General features: G+C 36.3%; 1 protein-coding gene and 1 non-coding gene across 2 annotated transcripts; both read left to right on the top strand.

Moving 5' to 3' along the window:
- Positions 1 to 2,479: 2,479 nt before the first annotated feature.
- TRNAM-CAU lies at positions 2,480 to 2,551 on the top strand. The gene has a single exon. It is a non-coding gene; the product is annotated as a tRNA-Met (tRNA).
- Positions 2,552 to 4,783: 2,232 nt separating this feature from the next.
- LOC119988595 (probable auxin efflux carrier component 1b) lies at positions 4,784 to 8,039 on the top strand. The gene is made up of 6 exons (XM_038833687.1): positions 4,784 to 6,263; positions 6,568 to 6,841; positions 6,946 to 7,031; positions 7,122 to 7,279; positions 7,362 to 7,438; positions 7,726 to 8,039. Exons 1-6 carry the CDS (start codon positions 5,132 to 5,134, stop codon positions 7,790 to 7,792), a joined length of 1,794 nt encoding a protein of 597 aa, XP_038689615.1. The 5' UTR covers positions 4,784 to 5,131; the 3' UTR covers positions 7,793 to 8,039.
- The last annotated feature ends 5,993 nt before the right edge of the window (positions 8,040 to 14,032 follow it).

The following is a 14,032-nucleotide window of genomic DNA, read 5'->3' as shown; positions in this document are numbered from 1 at the left end:
AACTGGTGCTGCTCTATCTAATTCAAATAAGTTCAATGAGTTGTGAACACCCAATACATGCTCTTCACTACCAAACATTGCAGCATGCTTGTGTATATTTAACAATTACCTATCCATATCATAGTTACAAAAAGAAAATGCAGATAGAAAGCGCTACAGTGACAAAATTACTCCTCAATTTGAACTAATTATTAGTCATAGAACAACCAATATCGCGTATGAAAATAATGTACACACTGACCTCCTTGAAACGGTTTGTCAATAGAGGGTGTGGCTTGACTGTGCCGCGTGGATAGTTTTTTATATTTTTATTAAAGAAAATTCTGATATTCTACTTAACTAGTTAAATTGGATTCCCCTGTTAGTTGGTTTATTTCCTTTTATTAAAAAAAGAAACATCATTACAGGTTGTACAGTTTGGTTATTTTATTTTTCTATTTCTCTATCAAGATAAAAGTGTTGAACATACATGAAATAATAAGCTCAATGTAATTTTGATTAATAAGATACAATCATGGACCGAAAACATTCTTACCACTTACAAAAAAAAAAAAGGCACATTTCATGAATATCTTGTGGTACCCAATCTTAACGGAAGTGTGGAAAATTAAGATGAAAATGTTGGGGGTATTTGCTTTGGTATAATTAAATCAATTCTTCAATAATTAAGCGGATGATGGGGACGATGACTTAGCCTTTGCAAATCAACACATTAATTTAATGATGGAATTTACATACCTCACACACAAACTCACTTGTCACTTTCAAACTGGGTAGTGTGTGTATAGAAGAATATAAACATATATTTGTTTTTTCTGAAACCTATAATTATTTTGTAGTATCAATTATTCTACTTTTTTCCTATAATTTTGTTTTTTTTTCGGGTGATGTGTGAATAATCATTGAAAAATGTAAGGAAAAAAACTCAATTTCCATAGAATCTACACGAAGGGAGGGATTAGGATTTGGATTTGCAGAATCTTCATGGGTGGATGTTCCTTGTATTTGCATTTTCATTACAATTGCTCGTCTTTTTTACTTTAATAATATAAATATACATATATATATATATATATATATATATTTGAGTCTGTGTGGGGTAATTAGTTGGTATGGGTGAGGTGGGGTCACACGAATGAGGGGATGGCTGGCATGCTTTTATGTCTATTCATTGATATTCAATGCTACAAATTTATTTTATATATATATATATATACGGCGGGACTCTTCTCACCCCCTTTTACTTGTTCACCCCCTTATGAAATGACACCATATTTTAATATAATTAATCACCGAGAATCACACTAAGTTTGAAATTCATGGAAGAGGCTCTTCTTCCAAGAAAATAGAAATATTTTTTATTTGTGGTTTTGTTGAGAGAGAGATAAGGCCTGTTAGACAAAGTTTTGACACAAACAATAATATGTGGGTTTCCCTTCTTTGCTTCTCTTCCTCTTTCAGAAGCTCTTTCTCTGGCTCTGTTGTTATTGCGCTGGAGAGAATATGGAAGATTTGTTGTTTTCTTTTTGGGGATTGAGGGTTTTGAATCTCAGCTAGAAGTGCTACTTAAGCCAATAAAAACAGAAAACACATTCAAATGAAAAACTTGAGCACGACAAACATGGAGTTTCTGGGTTTGGTTTTGAAAATTGCAGGGATTTAGGTTGTGGGTTTCGTCATCTTCTATTACTAATGGCCTCTACTAAGTGGAGAAAGAGAGAGGGCAAATCAAGGAAGCACTAAAAGCCAGTTTGCAGAGTGGGGTGGGGAGAGAGAAGAAGACAACGTGTTGCAGTCTCCCTCACATTCTCGATTTTTGAGTCTGAAAGAATAGCTTTTTATTGGACTAATTTACCCTTGTTTGACACTGAGAATATGCTAGAGATGGAAAAAGCAGAACACAAATTACGAGGCCCTACTGAGGCAGTCTTTTCAATAGGGGTTAAAATAGCAAAAATGAGGGTGTGAATAGCAGCATCCTATATATATAATGTGTTGTTGTCTAATCACTGTGTGTATTAAGTAAAAAGTGTGTGTATTTAGCAATTACCAAACAGTTTAGTGAGGTCCCAGTCAAATGTGCGTGCATTTAAACGGTTACATGTGGAACGCGGCACGTATTACACGTGGATTTTCTAATTTTAAACTGGCGTGAACCTCGAGAATTCTTTCATCGAAATGACTAGGAAATCACGAAAAACCCAGTGGACCGGTCAATGGGTCATGTATTCATACGGGTTGAAATTAGTGGGTGAGTCAAGTCCACTTCTTCACATTCGTTCAAACTTCAAAAGTTCGTCAACGAATTGAAACCCCCAACTTGCGTGCCCTTTCAAACTTCAAAAGTCGGTCTGGCCCACTGATATCCATTAATCAATGGTCCACTACTACAAATCAAAATCCAAAATTTTGCTGTTCTCTCATCACAAACAAAACAACGATTTAACAAATTCTTTTGTGCAACAACAGGCAACAAAATATCGGAGTGGCGCAGCGGAAGCGTGGTGGGCCCATAACCCACAGGTCCCAGGATCGAAACCTGGCTCCGATATTTGATTTTTAAAATATTTTTTGAACTGGTGCTGTTATGGACTTGGGCCGCTGTATAGATGGGAACCTAATTTTGAGCCCAGAAGCTTATTGGGTTCAGATAATTGGGCCCAACATAAACCATCATGAGTCATGACATGAGACATGATGTTGTCCATATGCGAGGAATTAACCGACAAGAGTTGACAGTAAAAGAGTGATTTCATTAAGAAATAAAGTCATTTTTAATACCCAACTAGATGAAGAAAAAAAAACAATTATTACAATGCGTGCTCTGCTATATCAAATTAAATTGGTGTCAAATAAATACTAGTGTGAAGTTAATGGACTGTTCTGTCTATTGTCTCTTTCTTTTTCATTTTCCTTTTTCTGTCATCATTTTTTTAGTGTGTTTTGGTGGCCAACCGGGATCGCCTAGTACTGTCGAAATGAAAGATAGTAAATCTTTTGACAAAATGGATTAAGTAAATCAATAATTTACTTGGTCAGTAATAAAATGAGTTTTGAAAGAACTGACAAACAATAAAGCAACACTCTATCACGCGACATTTTGTCATCATTAGTCTCCCTCTCCTCAGTCTGAGACTAAACGGGTCGGATCCCAATTGGAGGATTGCCAATCAAAAACCCTTCAATTGTTTAGATGATTGAGCTCATACACCATTTTTGCATTAAGGTTTGGATTCGTAATTGTCGCATGCAATGGTAAGCTCTGCATCTCCTTCAACAATAATAATCTTCTTCAGTTCTCCCATTTTTCTCAGCTTCTTGCTCAGCAAACTGAGCAGACAAAGTTTTTGTTTTTTTCCCTCATTTCTGGACCACTTCGTCTGATTTTCATGAGCTAAATCTGGATTTAATTGGCTTATCCATGTACTTTTTTTTGGAACTTTGTAAGGTCCCTATCTCATTCGTTACTTTGTTCATCAATCATCATGCATATTCCCTTTTTAATGGAGTTCAATGTTTAGGTAACTTTATAAATTAATTATTCATTAAACCTTTTGGAAGATTAGTGTTTTGATTGTTAAAAAATGTTTGAAAAAATATATTATTATTGTTGGTTCAATGTGTGAATTTCACTTGTTCTCAACTTCTAGCTTATAAAAAAAATAAAAATAAACACACTTCTAATGGTGGGATTGTCATTTATTAATTATTAGTCTATAAAGTACTTCCACTTAAAAGGAGTATCAAATGGAAATCTTAACAAAAGACACCAAATTAGTACTAGTTAAAAATTGAATTTGAATTACCCACATTTTTTTGGCATTTGGTGGAATGTACGACCACTGTTCTTTGGGTGCACACTGGATAAATCCATAAAGACTTGCGTATTAATTCACAAATTACGTATGTCTGTCAAGTCCATGAAAAATCAATATATAAACTTATACATTCGGAGAGAATTGAACATTGATACAAGAGTATAACTAGCATGCACCTTACACGAGCTAACATTTTCATTGTCTTAGTTACTCACATTCTTTCCAACTAACTCATCCACTCCCTTTTATTTTTGTCAAACAAAAAATATACATGGTTTAATTTTATCTTCTAATTCGATTTAAACAATTAAATTTTTTGGTAATCTTGAAGGGAAAAAAAAAAAACCCTAACCCGTTGACCGACTAGATTCCAAAATTCCCTTGGATGCTGCAATGTGTCCAGCATTTGAGGATTTGATATGCTTCTCTCTGGTTCTGTTTTGTCAATTTCTTGTTTTTTTTTGCTTCTGATTTGTTCCTTTCCTTCTCGAGGAGAAAATTGTCCTGTTCCCATCGATTACCCACTAAAATGTCGTCTTGTTGTCTTTTTCTTTTGGGTAAAAAACGAACAATATAAAGTAGAAGAGTCTAAGCATGAAGTCATGAGACATTCATTGGAGGTAATGGATATGAAATTGGAAATTAGCACACAGGGTTTGGCATGAAAAAGTTTCAACAAAATATATAAAAATGTAACAAGAGAAAAGGAGAATGAAAGTGAAAAGAGACAAATGCTTGAACAAAACTGAGAGAGTAATAAGAGAATCTTGTGCAGCGGGTTGAAGCTCTCTGCTCTCTCACTCTCACTCTCATCTTTTGCTTTTCCTCCTCTCTTTGGTCGTCTGCTGGTTTCTCTCACACACACTGATAAGTTTACAAACTACTTTTTCCTTTCCTTGAAGATTGTCTCTCTCTCTAGTCTCTATATATCTTTCTTTTCACCATCCCAAAAGAGACTGTGAGAAGAGAAAAACTTCTTAAAAAGTCCCCAGCTTTTATTTCTTTGTCTGCCATTAATGCTCCTTTAAATATAGCAACACCTTCTTTTCTCTATTTACCTCTGTGGCTCTGTGTATTGTAGCGTTTCTCAATCCGGGAATCCATTTTCCGGCGAGTAATCTCACTACATCGTGCTCTGCTTTAGTTTCACTGAACATGGGATGAAATCATAAAGACTTCTCTTTTCTTTAGTTATTTGCGAAATCCCATCTGGGTTTTCCTTTGGACTCCATTTTCTCATCTGGGTATCCCTCAAGAATCAATCTTCACCATTTAACAAACCCAAAACCTCGAAATAGAAACAGAAAAACAGAATGATCAGTCTATCAGACCTCTACCATGTCCTCTCAGCCGTGGTCCCACTCTATGTGGCCATGATTTTGGCTTATGGTTCTGTTAAGTGGTGGAAGATCTTCAGCCCTGACCAGTGTTCAGGAATCAACAGATTTGTTGCTCTATTTGCAGTCCCTTTGTTGTCATTCCACTTCATATCCACCAATAACCCATATGACATGAACTACAGGTTCATAGCAGCTGACACTCTTCAAAAAGTCATAGTCCTTGTTGTGTTAGCAATCTGGTCAAGAACCAGCTCTAGAGGCTCCCTCGAATGGTCAATCACCCTATTCTCAGTCTCTACTCTTCCAAACACTCTTGTCATGGGCATTCCTCTTTTGAAAGGCATGTATGCAGAGGCCTCTGGGAGTCTTATGGTCCAAATAGTTGTTCTTCAATGCATTATCTGGTACACATTGATGCTGTTTCTCTTTGAGTACAGAGGAGCAAGACTCTTGATTGGTGAACAGTTCCCAGACACTGCTGGGTCTATAATCTCTTTCAGAGTTGACTCTGATGTCATCTCCTTAGATGGCAAAGAACCATTGCAAACAGATGCTGAAGTTGGTGAAGATGGAAAACTTCATGTCACAGTCAGAAAATCCACTAGTTCTCGCTCTGAAATCTTCTCTCGCCGATCCAATAACGGTCCCAATTCTGGCCTTTCATTGACACCAAGACCTTCCAATCTAACCAATGCAGAGATTTACTCACTCCAATCTTCAAGAAACCCAACCCCAAGAGGGTCTAGCTTTAACCACACTGATTTTTATTCCATGGTCAATGGGAAAAACCCAAGCAGTGTGAGTCCTAGACACTCCAACTTTGGAAACATTGGCTTTGATGAGGAAAATGGAGGCGTTGGTGCGTATGGTGGTCCAGTAAGGCCTAATGGAACCGCATATCCAACACCTCCAAGTGCCGGACTATTCTCTCCGGTGGCCGGACCTGGTGCGAAGAAGAAGGCTAATGGAACAGACGGTGGCAGGGACTTGCATATGTTTGTATGGAGCTCAAGCGCCTCACCAGTATCCGAAGGGGGGATTCATGTCTTCAGAGGAGGAGAGTATGGGAATGATCATCTTGGTAATGTGGGTCGTAACCAAAAAGGTATAAACACTAATCTCTCTCTATTAGTTATTTGGGTCTTCTTGTTTGTTTGTTTCTTGCGTAGTTGCATGTATTGATATTTGATTGGTGTCTTATTGGGGAATTAATGTCTAATGAATTTGGATGTTTGTGTTATTGGGTTTTAACTGCATTACAGGAAGTAGGGTTTGGTTCCTTTTGTCTTTTTTACTATTTTGCTTTTGACAAAAACTGTTCTTGCTACTCAGAACAGAGTTCTCTGTTATTTTCCCCTACAGTTTCATTGATTTAGCATTATAAAGCTATATGTTGTTACTGTTCTTAGATTACCATGAGTATGGTAGAGATGAGTTCAGCTTTGGGAACAAGCTGGCTACAAACGGGGACCGTGAAGGTCCAGTGCTCTCTAAGCTTGGTTCAAGCTCCACAACTGAGCTGCACCCCAAAAGTGGGACTCTTGAATCCAACAAGCCAGCTGCTATGCCACCAGCTAGTGTGATGACCAGACTCATTCTCATTATGGTGTGGCGTAAACTGATTAGGAATCCCAACACTTACTCCAGCCTTTTTGGCATTGCCTGGTCTCTCGTTTCATTCAAGTATGTAGAGAGATAACATCCTTAACTCTCACAACTTCTAACTAGAATGACTATTGTGTGTCCTTTCTAAATCAGGTCTTTAATCAATGTGCACAATGTTGCAGGTGGAACTTGGAAATGCCAGCTATAATTGCAGGATCAATAGCAATTTTATCCAATGCAGGTCTTGGAATGGCCATGTTTAGTCTTGGTATGCTAATTTTTGTTAATCTGCGACAACATTGGTAGAGTGACTATTGATGAAAATTCCACTGAAGCTTGTTGTGAAATGGATTTGCAGGTTTGTTTATGGCCCTGCAGCCAAAGCTTATAGCTTGCGGAAAATCAATTGCTTCCTTTACCATGGCTGTAAGGTTCCTTACAGGTCCTGCTGTCATGGCTGCCGCCTCCATTGCCGTTGGATTACGAGGAGTCTTGCTGCACATTGCAATTGTGCAGGTGAAACAACAGCCAATCTCAAATATTCCAAGGCTTGATTTTTCTTCTTTTAACTTGTAATCTTTCCTACTTTGATTTTCAGGCAGCTCTCCCCCAAGGGATTGTCCCTTTTGTCTTTGCTAAGGAATACAATGTCCATCCTGATATTCTAAGTACTGGGTACAAACATACGACTCCATCTTAATTACAATCTTTTTTCAATTTTCTCATTTAGTCCAATTTCTGCATGTGCAAATTCACACTACCCTTCCTAAATTTATGCTTTTGTTTGTCTAATTTTGTGAAGACAGTACCATATACTATGACTGGTCCACCTATATACATATGCATAAATGGACTACTAGTCTGGCTGATCATATAGATGCTTAGGGATGATTTAAGTGCCATGATTCTTTGCACTAATCTCTCTTCCTTTATTTTTAAGTAATCATTTTCACTTGTTGCAGGGTCATATTTGGGATGCTGATAGCTCTTCCTATAACACTGGTGTACTATATCTTTCTTGGACTCTAAATATGAAGGCATGGGAGCAGACAAGGAGAAAAAAAACTAAGTGGCAATAATAGACTGCCTATTTACCCATGTTGGGGGTTTTTAAGTTCTCTTTAACAGAACTTGGTAGAACTTACTGATGATTTTAGAGAAGCGAAATGTAGTACTAAGATTGACTGATTCAAAACAAGGCTGCCATGTAAGAGTGAAGTGGACTATCATGGAGAGCTAGTGGAATTTTGTAGGTTCTTTTGGCCTTTTCTCTGAACCTTTTGTGGGTAATTGTTTTGTTCTGATGAAGAAAGTGAAGCTTTTTTTTTTTGTAGTTGGGGATTACAGTTTCTTCATGACCTTTCAATTTTAGAGTTCACAGTAGAAACCCATTTGCAATCTTCTCTCTTTCTGTGTGTGTAAATCTGGTAATTACAGTGGAATCTCTAAACAAGGTAATCAAGGTCATTGAAAATTGAAGTTGCAAACCAAGCAATGCCTGGTAAGGTCTGGTTTGGAACTTGTAAAGAGAGCTGGGTTAGCCATTGATTGGTTTGGCATTGAATGTATTCTGATACTAGGTCTTTATATGGAGCCAAACATAAGATTAAAACTGAACTAATGACACTTAAAGAAGAAGAGGTCATTAAGTTGAAAATTGAATATGAACATTATTTGAAACCATAATACTCTCCTCCAGATGGTTGCATGCAGCTTTGATGGGTTTTACTCAAAAGGTGTTAAAATTGATTCACTCAACACCTTCTGTAGGATTTGAAGTGTCTGACATGGATTTTTCATAGGGATCAACACTTGCTCCAAGAATGATAAATAATAAAAAAGGATTTAAGGGGTGGCTCAAGGCATTATTTGCTTTAATTTTGTTTATGACTAAAGATATTCTTTCTGGTTTTTAGACTAGCTGACTAGGTAGGTACCCACTAAGAGCTCTTTTGCATTTTTTCCTCTGTTTAAATTGAATCATCTTTTCTTTGTCAAGTGCATTTCAAGTAAAAGTTGCTCATCATAAAAGTTGAAAAGCCTACATTAGTTTTGAGATCAAGCATGGTTTGAATATTTTAATTATATGAAGGAAAAAGTGCTTTAGAGACACATACATATATAGAGTACAAAAGTCTGCCTTTCCACTCAGAAACTATACAACTTATATTCAGCTTTGTTTATTTGTGTCAATGAGCAAGTGATTTGAACTTTTCCTTTCTTTCTCCTTCTTCCTATTGTAGGCTTTGATGAGATGGACTTGGTGAATACAATCATGCATCGTACAATATAATCATTTACTGTCCGTGATATCGAACCACAGTTAGTCTCCATGTGTAGGAGTCATCCTTCGAGCCACACTATCTTCGTGTATTCCCTACAAAGTGTTTTTTTTTTTTTTTTTAAGAATTCCCTACAAAGTCGATGGGGGAAATGCAACGTTTTGGTACTATTTTAACCTAATTGAAACTGGTGGGTTTTCGAGCCCAACAATTTTGTTCGTTTGGTGGTGGATGCCCATGAAAGCCCAGGGGCAACAAATGAACAAAACAATGCAATCTTATGGATAACTTTAGTCACACCCCGGTTTTTTCTAGTGACACCCCAATCTAGGTTGACTATCACCTGTAAAAATCAGTTGACGGGGTATCTTTAGAAAATATCGGGGTGTGACTAAAGCTACCCAATCTTATGGCTATGGGTTAATCTTGGGCTTTAGAATAGGTTGGATTTCTTTTTGGGATTATTATGAGCTACTAGCCCATAACACGTGTGCAAAAGCAATCAAAGTGTATTGGGCCTCGTTTCAAGCAGGCTTGAATCCAGCCCATCATCAAAACAGAGAAATAGTTGAAAAATCAAAAAATAAAAAAAAAGTTTATCAAAGACGGGAATCGATGGGAATCGATATTGTGACCTGTAGGTTATGAGCACACCACGCTTCCGCTGCGCCGCGTGGCTATCTCGCATGCTCCATCCAAAATAAAATAGCAAATAAAACGAATGAGAGAGAGACGAGGATCGTCACAAAACACTGAAACAGAGTCTGCCTTTAATCTGAAATCTCGACTTGAACTTGATTAGTTGATTGGGCAGGACAGTGGGCCCAGCCCAACTTTATTTATTATTTTTATTTATTTATTTATCTTCTCGATACTATTTTTATAATTTTTCTTTAAAAAATAAAATAAACGACAAAGTTGCATTTTTTGGTTTTTGGCAGAGAATCTCCAATCGGACCAATCCCACTGTCAGTCTAACATGTACATATAAATCTTTTTTGGGTAACCAATCAACCAGTTTATTCTTGTTACAATGTGTCCAAATTAAAAAATAAATAAATAATTGAAAAATAACACCATAAAAAAAAGAGCCTTGTATACCATTCCGCTTTAAAGTGGTATGAGTGAGGGACCCACCTATTGATGAACCGATAATTCCAATAACTAAGGGTGTCAAAAAAAAATCGGTTCTTAATCGGACAACATCACATTTTTATGAAATATTTACATGTCTAAACACTAATTGGATTGAATTTTGGACGTACTTAATTTATCAAACCCAGACTGATTTAAATTCGGGCAAGTAATCGGACAACAAATTAATCCGAGTTAGGGTCCTAACAAAAATGATGTGTTTGGACGTGAACCCAATTTTAAATCGGGCAATATTTTATATTTGGACTCGAATTTCTGACACATAACTTATGTCAAAACTTAATTTAATCCAGGTCAGACAAATTCAATCATCCAGACTCAATAAAATTTTCCCACACCTACCAATGATCAGCCAGGCCACCCCCAAAAAATTGCTGTCCATTTCTTGCCACTCCTTGGTCAAGATCTTCTTTTTCTTAAATTTCTTTTTTAGTTAATTGTTTCTAATTAAGATAAGGTGGGGTTGTGACTTTCTCCTAATAATGATTGTCCACAACATAATGACACTTTCTCAAGGCATTAGTGCCAAAAATTACAATACCAAAAAGTTCCAAACTTTTAACACCCATGACCTCCTTTTTTAGACATACTTTTTCTTTTTGGAAACCACCATGGATTCTCCCCCCTTGATTATCAAATGTGTGCAACCAAAACCGTTTGACCAAAAATGATTAAGGAATTTATATTGGAAACCCATCTGTATTCCATGTTCTTGCATGTTCACTTCCAATTTTGAATTTTCTTTTCTTTTTTTTCTCTCCCTCCTTCCATATCTCCCTCTATCCCCTCTTTCCAATTCTTAATCCAACTTTATTACTTGTTTTGAAAAGAAGTGGTGAAGAGGGTATCAAGGAATAAGAATTTCTTTTCTATCTCCTTTTTTTTTTTATCTTGTATGCACAAAGAAACTTCATTCCTTCAATCAAGGGGAGGGAATCAGTGGACGTCCTTCTCAATCTCAGCTTCTACCTCTATATGCTTATAATCAGAGCTGATCAAATCTAGCTATTATACACACACACACACACATATAAATTTATATATATAGAAACCCCTTCAATGAACCTAGTTACTTGGATTTGACATGTTCTCCCCACATTGAACCTCCTCTGTTCAGCACAGTAGTCCCTTAGCCTAGCATATTGCTCTTTAGCATATCCATCAACCATTTTATATATTGTGCCTTCTTCTTTGCCCTGTAAGCTTGGTACGTAGTATCAGAACCTCCCTCGTCCTCCTCAGGGTCATGGTTAGCCTTCACCACATCCATTTCTTCACCACCCTTCGACCCATTGTCATCAGTAGTAGGATAAATGTCTTGATCATCATATAATCCAGCACAGACATTGTTATGACCCTCTTCCTCAAAATTGTCCATTGGATGCTCTACAATATGCTTATCTGCCTTAAGTGGCCTAAGCCCCTGTTCCAAATCTACATCAGGAATTTTATAGTGGCAATCATCAAAGGTCAGGTAACCATTAATGTCCTTCAAGAAGGTAGCAATTTCACAGATAGGAATCTTATCTGGATCACAACTCCGCCATTGACCCACAAATTCCTACCTATATATTCAACCATAGGGTGACTTGTTTTGTACTCCTAATGACCACCATGGTGGATGACCATTGTGAACCCGCACTCACCCATGTCGAAGTTGACCAACTGCACCAAACATATATTTGTAAAATATATGAAAAAAATTAAGAAAAAAATAGCAATACATATCTGTATAATTATAATAAAAGTTACACATTTCTCCATTAAAAAGCAAACAAAACTGGAAAAAAATCGATAAAAAACAGGAAAAAAGGGACCAAAACCGATCACGAACACCCCTAATGTTAATATATGAAGACAACCTCATACACTTCACATGGTCAAAAATTTGGACTTCATAACAGTGAAAGAGCATGCATTGAGTTCTTAATCATTAATTAACAGATGGTGGTCTTAAAACCGGCTTTTCTTAATAAAACACACAATCGAAAAACTTTGTATGGAAATCATGAAACCAAAGTCAATAAAAAGGGGCCACATGTCGTCTTCTGCACTAATCATGAAACCAAATCAAGAAAAAACGGACCACATGTCTCCATTTACACTAATCCACACTAATACGACATGAGATCTAACCACAAACGTATAAAGAATGCTCAAAATTCTTACTTTTGAACATATAGGAGCTTCGGCGATGGAGTGAATCTCAAATCCGAACCGCACGATCAACTTTGACAAGATTAGCTAGGGTTCCAGACAATGCTCCTCGAAAACAGAGAGAGGAATGGTGCATTGCGAGGGAAACGGTTGTCATCCGGTTCTCCTTTAACGAGCTGATCATCCTTGCATTTGGATTACCAAATTTGAGCAAAACTATAGTTATCCTGATAAAAAAAACTGATTAATGTTCTTTTAAAAAAAAAAAAAAACTGAGGACTTCATAACTTTTGAACATATAAGTTGGGTCAAAATCATGTGTGTAACCACAACGGTATCAGAAGTGCTACACTACACATCTCAGTAGTTATCATCTCAAAAATATCCCAACAGTGTGTGACATAAATTCATTGGATGTGGTGATATCATGATAAGAGTATTGTTGAAAATCACACACAATCAATAAGTGTTGTGGTGTTTTTACGATGATACCTTTCGGAATATTTATCATTAGCGAAAATCAAACTAAGACATCCGGAGTTCATAAAATTTGACCCCATAAAAATTCATCAACTAAGCTATTCACCTTTTGATCATGCTTATACATATTTTTAAGGACATTAACAGATCGAATACGAACTAGTGTATGATCGATCTATGATAAATATTAGCTTAATATTATACTTGTTTATATTAATGGGACATTTTTTTTTTGACATGATAATCTATAATCACTATCTTTTGGGTGTGCATTAGATAGGAGGTTGCAAACTACACATACTAAACAAAGCACAACATATTGGGAAAAGAAAATAAAACAGAAGTCAACTCAATTTGAGACATACTTGCGTGGGTTAAGTGGTTAGCCATATTTCTTTGCTTAAACAAATTAGCCGTTTATCCACTACCAAAACACAGATTAGATTATAGTGATTTGTTTGAATCTTACTTTTTTTTTTTTAAGGCAATGAGTAGCACAAAGGACTACAACTAGTACAATTGTGTTGCCTCTGTTTAACTGAGGAAAAAAGAGCCTCCTCAACTAATGACATTCTACCTTTTTTTTTTTTTTTCATTAATCAGGACACATAAAAAGAAGTAGATGCACCTACCTTTTTTTGTAAATCCCCACAAAATAACTGGTCACGTCTACCACTTCAACTGATGTGTTGTTTGAGATCACAAATCCTCATCAACATTTTATTTTCTTTTAATGTTTACATATATATATGTATGCATGTATGTAATCTTCACAAACTAGATAGAGTTCTAATATGAACAAAAAGAATATAAACTACATCAAGAACATCAATAATTTTTTTTTAAAAGTTGACAAATATATATTGTGTCTGTGTGGTATCTTCAACAAGGTTAGGTTTGGAAAAAGTCTCATCCAAAATTCAACATGTTCAGGCAAGAATGGTGTTATGGACCTTATGGTATGTGCAATATGTGTATGTATAATGCATATATATATATATATTTATTAATTTTTCATAGAAAGACACAACTCCAACTCAAGCAATTCTGTTAAATAAATTGGATTGTGAAGAAAAGAATATAAAGGCTTTCAAAGCCCAAAAAAAGGCAGGTGAAAGCTGGCACACACCAGACAATACAATGGTTATAGGCTACTAGCTCTCCAGTTTTTTTCTTAAACTTTGTTTTGATTGTT

Source organism: Tripterygium wilfordii, chromosome 3 (assembly GCF_013401445.1).
Source record: "Tripterygium wilfordii isolate XIE 37 chromosome 3, ASM1340144v1, whole genome shotgun sequence".
Classification (NCBI taxonomy): Eukaryota; Viridiplantae; Streptophyta; class Magnoliopsida; order Celastrales; family Celastraceae; genus Tripterygium; species Tripterygium wilfordii.
This window is presented reverse-complemented; position numbering and strand designations above follow the sequence as displayed.

Excerpts from the sequence above, each read along its gene's own strand:
- LOC119988595 (XM_038833687.1), top strand. The coding sequence starts at position 5,132 with ATGATCAGTCTATCAGACCTCTACCATGTCCTCTCAGCCGTGGTCCCA. Across the intron at positions 6,264-6,567 it reads TGTGGGTCGTAACCAAAAAG|ATTACCATGAGTATGGTAGA; the intron begins GTATAAACACTA and ends TACTGTTCTTAG. Across the intron at positions 6,842-6,945 it reads TGGTCTCTCGTTTCATTCAA|GTGGAACTTGGAAATGCCAG; the intron begins GTATGTAGAGAG and ends ACAATGTTGCAG.